The following is a 7,684-nucleotide window of genomic DNA, read 5'->3' as shown; positions in this document are numbered from 1 at the left end:
CCCATGCTGTGGGGCTTTTTTGGGGCTTTTGCTCTGGTAAAGTGTTACAGGTGTGGGTCTTTCTGTGCTCTGCTCACTTGGCTGAATTAATTCCTTTCTTTCACTTTGTTATTATTAGAATCCTATAAATTTAAATAATGGAAGTAGTCATTCATTTTTACTCTCACAGTAGGATTCTGGGATATGAAGTCCTAGGGTACAAAATTCTAATTACACAGTGCTTAATGTTTATGGAATTAAACACGGTTTTTTGGATAGTGTTCCTTTCTCAGATCATGTGTTACTGATTTGGGGTTCTGCTGATACTGTTAGTATTACATACAATGTTAATACAAAGATAAAAAGTAGTCTTTGTACCAAGGGAAAAAATTTGAGAAACACTTGTGCCCAATCTATAGAACATAGCTATGAGCCACCTTCTGAGAAATGAATCAGTTGGAACAAACAAAATAAAAACACTATTTATTTCAAATAAATACTATGTCAGGCCAGTTCCCAGTAAACTGGAAGAAAGAGAATGGGGGAGGAGATGGAAGTAGTTGCTGAATTAATTCCCAGATTCGATGTGTGGTCTCTGGATTAAAAGGGCAAAGTTAGCCTCAAACTCTGAACCTTCACTTCTGTTCTTCATGCTTCAAAGTAAACTTGAAGAGAACTTTGGGACCTCAGGGACCTGGAGGGCACAGCAAGACCAAAGACAAGTCAAGTCACCAAGTAATAAGAATTGCACTAATAACTGAGGATACTGAAGGCAAAAATCATATCCTGTTCTCAAAGAGTTCATATTCTAATGGGGGAGATAGCATACTAAACAAACAAGTTACATACAGATTAAATCAGGAAAATTCTTCTTGTATAAGAAGGAATTTTAGTGGGAATTTGAAGGACATCAGGGAAAACAGTTGGCAGAGCAGGGAGAACATTCCAGGAATAGGAGACAACCATTGCAAAGACATGGAGTCCTCTTTGTGGTGGCCAAAAACTGGAAAACGAGGGGATGCCCATGATTGGGGAATGGCTGAGCAAATTGTGGTATATGTTGGTGATGGAATACTATTGTGCTAAAAGGAATAATAAAGTGGAGGAGTTCCATGGAGACTGGAACAACCTCCAGGAAGTGATGCAGAGCGAGAGGAGCAGAACCAGGAGAACATTGTACACAGAGACTAATACACTGTGGTATAATCGAACGTAATGGACTTCTCCATTAGTGGAGGTGTAATGTCCCTGAACAATTTGCAGGGATCTAGGAGAAAAAAACACTATTCATAAGCAAAGGATAAACTATGGGAGTAGAAACACCGAGGAAAAGCAACTGCCTGAATACAGCGGTTGAGGGGACATGACAGAGGAGAGACTCTAAATGAACACTCTAATGCAAATATTATCAACATAGCAATATGGGTTCAAATCAAGAAAACATGTAATGCCCAGTGGATTTACACGTCGGCTATGGGGGGTGGGGGGGGAGGAAATGATCTATGTCTTTAATGAATAATGCTTGGAAATGATCAAATAAAATTAAAAAAAAAAGACATGGAGTCAGGAGACAGAGCACTTTGAGGAAGAGTAATAAGGCTGATTTTGGTGGATCACAGAGAATTTAGAGGGGAATAAAGACTAAAAGATAGAAGGTGTCAGGTTGTGAAGGATTAAAAAACTAAACAAAGGACTTTATATTTGATCCTGTTGGTTTATTGAACTTGGGAATAGGAAGGGGGGTGGGGGGAATAGAGTGGGACATGATCAGACCTAAGCTTTAGGAAGATCTCTTTGGCAATTGAGTGGAAAGAGAATGGACTAGACAGAGACTTGCAGCTGAGTCTAAGCAAAAGGCTCACGCTTGTCTAGGCATGAGGTGATAAGAACCTACACCAAGATGATGGCTATGTAAATAGAAAAGCAACAGAAATGGAATGACTTAAAGCAGAGTGGGAAAAGTAGAAATATGGTGCAATTGCTTCATGCTGATACCAGCTGATTAGAGGAAAACAAGGTTTGCTGCTGCTGCTGGGAGCTTGATCTGATGTCTGAGGAAAAGGAGATGCTACAATGTATTTTGCTGCCACCTAAAGTTTGCATGGTGGCATTCTGCAGAGATTTGTCTGCCTTCCTCTCTACTACTACCTCTAACTTAAGAGGACCCTCTCAGATCCCAGTGAACTGACATAAAACCTCTTTGGATTCCCAAATTAGGGGAGCTGCTTTGCTAAAACTTGTGCATATGAATGGGAGATAAAGGTCTAACTTTATGGGTTCAACCATTATGTCACTTTATTATTCTGGCTTTAATTTTTTAAGCAAATGCTTTATGATTAAGAGTTAGTAGTGGAGGCAACTAGGTGGCTCAGTGGATTGAGAGCAAGGTCTAGAGATAGGAAGTTTTGGGCTCAATCTCAGACACTTCCTAGATGTGTGACCCTGGGCAAGTCACTACTCCATTGCTTAACCCCAATCTTCTGCCTTGGAATCGATACTAAGATGGAAGGTAAAGGTGTTTTGTTTTTTTTTTAAGAGTGAGTAGTGAACTCAGATGTTCATCCACTCCAACTCAGTGATTCCACTACTAGGTACATACCCTAAGGAAGTCACTGATGAAAAATAAAATCCCCATATACACCAAAATATTTATATCAGCACTTAATAGCTAAAACTAAACTTAAACAGTTTATGCCCATTGTGAAGATAGAATTATCTCTCTTTGTTGTTTCTAATGTAATCAATCAAAAACTGAAAACACCACTACTTAACATTATTAGGTGGAAGAGTTCACAAGTCAAAAACTCTCACCTTCAAAGGGGACTGCCCAGCCCTGGGTAGGGCTAAGCAGTTTGGAAGCTGTGATTGGTTCCTGGTAAGAGGGGGAAAGATAGGAAGTGAAGTGGGAAAAGGACTATAAAAAGGCCACAGCTTCCTGGATTCAGGTCTGGGTCTTCTCTATTCAGATCTTCTGTCTTGGAGTCATTTCTGCCTTAGTGCTTGAAGAGACACTTCCCTTGAATCCAGTGGTGGTGAATGGAATGATTCCTTCTTTGGTTCTTCAACAAGGAGACCCTCTCTGCTCATTGGTGTTTCAGTGGGGCACTCCAGTGTGAGTTCTGGTAAGATTCTTGGAGGTCTTAGCCTCGGGTGCACTGAAGGTTCTCAGCAGATTCTTCAGCATCTCCTGACTCTTTGGATTTCAGTTTCCTAATTAGAACTTTGTATTCTGGTGAGATTTGGATTCACATTTGTGGTCTGGGGACATTAGGATTAAGTTTAGGGTATTTGTAGGTAGGCAGTACTCTCTGTCTCTTTCTTACATTTCTCACTTTCACTCTTTTCTACCTAATTGTAAAATAAAGCTGCTATAGTCATTTTGATTTAAGGGATGATATTTTAAATAGGCGACCACAATATTACTTTAGAATTATCATATTTAGCATAAAACCTAAATTTAAATTCTTACACCATCAACTGGAAAATGACTAAACAAATCATAAACAAATACCTGATGTAATAGAATTACCAAGTTGTAAGAAATGATGACTAGAAAAAGGCATGGAAAGAGTTACATGAAATGGTGCATAATGACTACAATAAGGAGCAAAACCATAAAACAATAACAAGAAAATATAGCAAAATAAAAAGAACAAATTTAGCCCCAAAGAAGAGATGAGAATATACCTCCCCAACTCTTTTGCACACAATGGGAGATCTAGGAAAATGGAATATTGTATATGTTTTTAGATTTTTTCAATATCGTCATCAGTTTTGTTCATTTTTTCTCTTCTTTCTCTTTTTCCTTATAAAATATTTTCTTAGAGGCAGCTAGGAGGCTCAGTGAATAGAAAGCCAAGTCAGTAGATAGGAAGTCCTGGTTTCAAATCTGGTCTCAGACACTTCCTAGCTATGTGATCTTGGAACAATCACTTAAACCCAATTGCCTAGGTCAAGCTAGAGCCACCATTGGCACATGTGAGACGCAGGAAGTGAGGTAGAGAACAGCCTCTGGAGTTCTTATGACTTCCTGTGAGGAGGGCTAGAGAGAGTTGGAGGTTGGTGCTTGGAGTTGGAGGAGCCTGCGGACTATTTTTCTCCAGATCGGTCTCGTGAGTGATAAGGACTGATCTCTTTCCTTGGCTATCCAGGGCCTTAAAGCCTGCTTTGGCTCAGCCTGAGCAGACTGGGTATTTAAATAAATTTCTCTCTCTCTCTCTCTCTATCTCTCTCTCTCTCTCTCTCTCTCTCTCTCTCTCTCTCTCTCTCATAGCTGAATTCCTTGGTGACTTTAAATTCATATATATCAGTCTTTTAAAGTGATTTCAATATCACATATATAAGGGAAATTTTTGGCAATATAAAAACAAAAACTATAAATAAATTTTTATTTTAAACAAGAAAGAGCTAATGTGATGGGGGAAATATATCAATTCCCTTAAACATTAAGCTCACTAATTCGACCTTAGATGCTACAGTTGCACAAAATAAACAGAAAATTTTCCCACACTAAGGTTAGCCCCAAGACTTTGAAAAGTAAGTTGTAGCCACATGGTCACATATTCAAAGAACTACCCCCCCTGCCAATATGGATGCAGGAAGGGTAAGTGAACCAGCCAAATTCAAAGACAGAAAAGAATTGGAGATAGGTGCCATGCCTATTCTACATTTCCAAAATGAGGTTAGCCTAAAATGTGATCTCCAAACTTTTTTGATTAAGTACTCATAGCAGTAAAACTTTGAACATACACTCTAAAGCTATATACATCTCAGGATTAGAGACAAGGCAAGTAAAAATTTTTAGATGTACCATTTCATATCAGAGGTGGTGTGGATTTTTTTCTTTTTATTTTATGGAGTGCTTGCAGTATGTTATTGTAAAATTTGGATTATTTAATCATAGGCTATATGCAGGTCAATGTTAACATTTCTTAAGTCTTTGTGTGTTATCTGCTGGCTGTTAAGTTCTTTTTTTGCAAACTTTAGCTTTTTTTAACTTATTTTAACTTTAAAAACGAAACTGTATATTTATGGTATTAAAAGATAAAATATCTTGTTATTATATAATACCAAATGTTTATTTTATGCATTTCTTAGTTTCTAAACTTCTTCTGTATTGCCTGATGGCCTTTGAGTGTCATCTGCAGCTTCAGCACAGCTCCCCCCAAATTCCTACTTAATTTCTTATATCTGTGATATAAAAGCTACAATATGGAAGGAATACCTGTATTTATTTATAAATAATATAAAGGGTATCCCAAAAGTTTGAGCACAAAATTATAAGCTTTGATAGCTATGCCTTGTACATTACTACTATACTAACCCATGATGGAGATCACAAACCATTCAAATCAGTTCATCCTGTACTTCTCCCCCTGTCCCACCCAAAGGAAAGGAAGCATGTCTGACTCCTACTCGACCACTGCTGCCCTGGAGTGCCTGCACCTGAGGCAACTTGCCAAAACTGAGAAGAGGCAGGGCATTTCTCAGTAACACTTATAGCTGCTGCTATGGGTATCCAGGAAATAGTTAAGAGTTTACCTATCCTGAAAGCATAACTAGGTACTCAAAAAGGTGGTAGAGAGGTTGGGAGCTTACAAAGAAGAACAGAACAGCAGAAAAGAATAGCCAAGAATAAGCCCCTCACATGAGAAAAGAGTTTTAAGTTGAGCAAAGATGACCAAAAAGGAAACTGACAATTATTGGAGAGGCTCTAGGAGAACAGTCACAATAATGTAATGCTGATTAAGCTATGAATTAGTAGCTTGTTTTTTTACAAGCTGGCAATGCAGGGGTTTATGATCCTCCATGTTGGAGCTTGCTTCAAGGAGGCCATGAACACTGGCGCTGAGGTCTACCACAGCTCTGGGCTTTGTCCATTCTGGCCTCTCACCTTCACTGCATTCTCTTCCATTCAGATCCTTAGTTACTGGTTGCCCTACTCTCATAAATGGAGTGAAGCTTGTTGATGAGAAAGATTTTATCCTCGCCCTCCTACAATAGCAAAGAGACGGTAGGTAAGAGAACAGCAAGTGAGAGAGCACTTGAGCTGAAAGGAACAAGATTATGGTTCTTCTCCCCTTCTCTACACACTTACATTATTAATCTGCTCCTTAAGTAGGCAAATGACTTTCCGCTGTCCCTTCACCACCTGGATATTGAAGTAGATCACGGCTCTAAAAAAATAAAAAACGACCAAAGTTTATAAACACAAGCTATTCTTTTCACGTGAAGGTTAATTCCAGTGACCCTTCCACTCACTGGTAAACAGCTTTTACTATACCTAGGACTCCTTAGCTTAGTGTATGATTCAAAGAACACTAGGATAGCAGGTTCACTCTTCCTGTGAACTAATGAGCTTCCCTCCACCACAACCTTATGTCTAACCAACCTAAAGGTCAAAGGCAGGAAAGTGAAGGAAACAGGCAACTAAGCAGCACAGAGGATAGAGCTCTGGACCTGGAGACAAGAAGATTGGAGTTCAAATCTGACCTCTGGTATTTATTAGCTGTATGACTCTAAGCAAATCATTTAACCTCTGCCTCCTCATCTATAAAACGAGGTGAATGATAAGATTCTGCCTCCCAAGATTGTTAGGAGGATCAAATGAGATTTGTAAAGCACTTTGTAAATCATTAAAGTTTTGGGATTTGGGCATTTCCACACTATAAAGTAGTGAAAAAGGTCCCACCCAAATTTGAGATGATCTACCCTACCCCACCCCACCTATGGAGCCAGAGTTAGAGCCAGTACTTGCCAGAATCAACAAGTAAATGAGGGGCACCTCTGGAACGAGCAAGGGGCAGCTCTAGGTCTTGGGAGCTGACTAAGACCACCAAGGACCTACTCTTGAGAGCAGTTACACCCAAAACACTGGTGGGCGGGGGAGCGCAGACCTTGGGCGCCCCCGGGAAGGTTGCACAGCTACAAAGATTCAAAAGCTTGCCTCAGGCAAAAGTCTTGCTCTTTAGCTCCATACACAGAGAGCCTGCCCTCCTCACTCAGATTTCTGACTGGAACAGGAAGGAAAAACAACCATAGTGATGACAAACAGTGCCCAGGAAAAATTTCCCAACACCAAGAAAAACAAGAAGGGGTTGACCTTGGATAATATTTACGGAGGAAAAATATAGACTACAGAGGAAATAGCAGAAGACGAAATCCAAATAAATGCTCCAAAACCTTCCAAAAGAAATGGAAATTGTCCAGAAGCTCTGGAAGAATTTAAATTGGAGCTTATCAAAAAGATGGAAGCCTTCTGGCAAGATAAGTGGGAAATGGTTCAAAAAGAAAATCAAAAAATCATAGCACGAAACCAAAAAATTATACCTGAAAGTCAAAAGGTTAAAGCAGAAAACCAGACTTAAGGACCAGAATTGAGAAACTGGAAACCAATGATCTTGCAAAACAGCAAGAATTAATAAAGCAAAGTCAAAAGACTGACAAAATAGAAGAAAACAAAATATCTCACTGAAAAGGTGACAGATCAGGAAAACAGAGCAAGGAGAGACAATTTGAGAATCATTGGCCTACCCGAAGGGGGGAAAAAACAGAAATGAACAGAAATCTTGACATCATACTACAAGAAATCATCCAAGAAAACTGCCCTGATGTTCTTGAACAAGGGTGCAAAATAGACATTGAAAGAGTTCATAAAACACCCTCTATACTAAATCCCCAAAAGACAACACCCAGGAATGTAATT

The 7,684-nt window shown here is 39.3% G+C and overlaps 1 protein-coding gene across 7 annotated transcripts in view; it reads right to left on the bottom strand.

Moving 5' to 3' along the window:
- Positions 1-445: 445 nt before the first annotated feature.
- The window catches only part of TMC6 (transmembrane channel like 6), a 47,710-nt gene continuing 40,471 nt past the window's right edge, over positions 446-7,684 (bottom strand). For 5 of the 7 annotated variants that reach the window (XM_007482945.3, XM_007482946.3, XM_007482947.3 and 2 more), the window contains 3 exons: positions 6,077-6,155; positions 5,873-5,973; positions 446-673 (listed from right to left, as the gene is read on the bottom strand). In XM_007482945.3, the coding sequence (XP_007483007.2) occupies positions 5,902-5,973; positions 6,077-6,155 (151 nt within the window). In that variant the 3' untranslated portion in view covers positions 446-673; positions 5,873-5,901. The remainder of the gene's footprint in view (positions 674-5,872; positions 5,974-6,076; positions 6,156-7,684) is intronic. The other 2 variants (XM_056817411.1, XM_056817412.1) reach the window with 2 other exon arrangements.

This window comes from Monodelphis domestica, chromosome 2 (genome assembly GCF_027887165.1).
Source record: "Monodelphis domestica isolate mMonDom1 chromosome 2, mMonDom1.pri, whole genome shotgun sequence".
In the NCBI taxonomy this organism is placed as follows: Eukaryota; Metazoa; Chordata; class Mammalia; order Didelphimorphia; family Didelphidae; genus Monodelphis; species Monodelphis domestica.
This window is presented reverse-complemented; position numbering and strand designations above follow the sequence as displayed.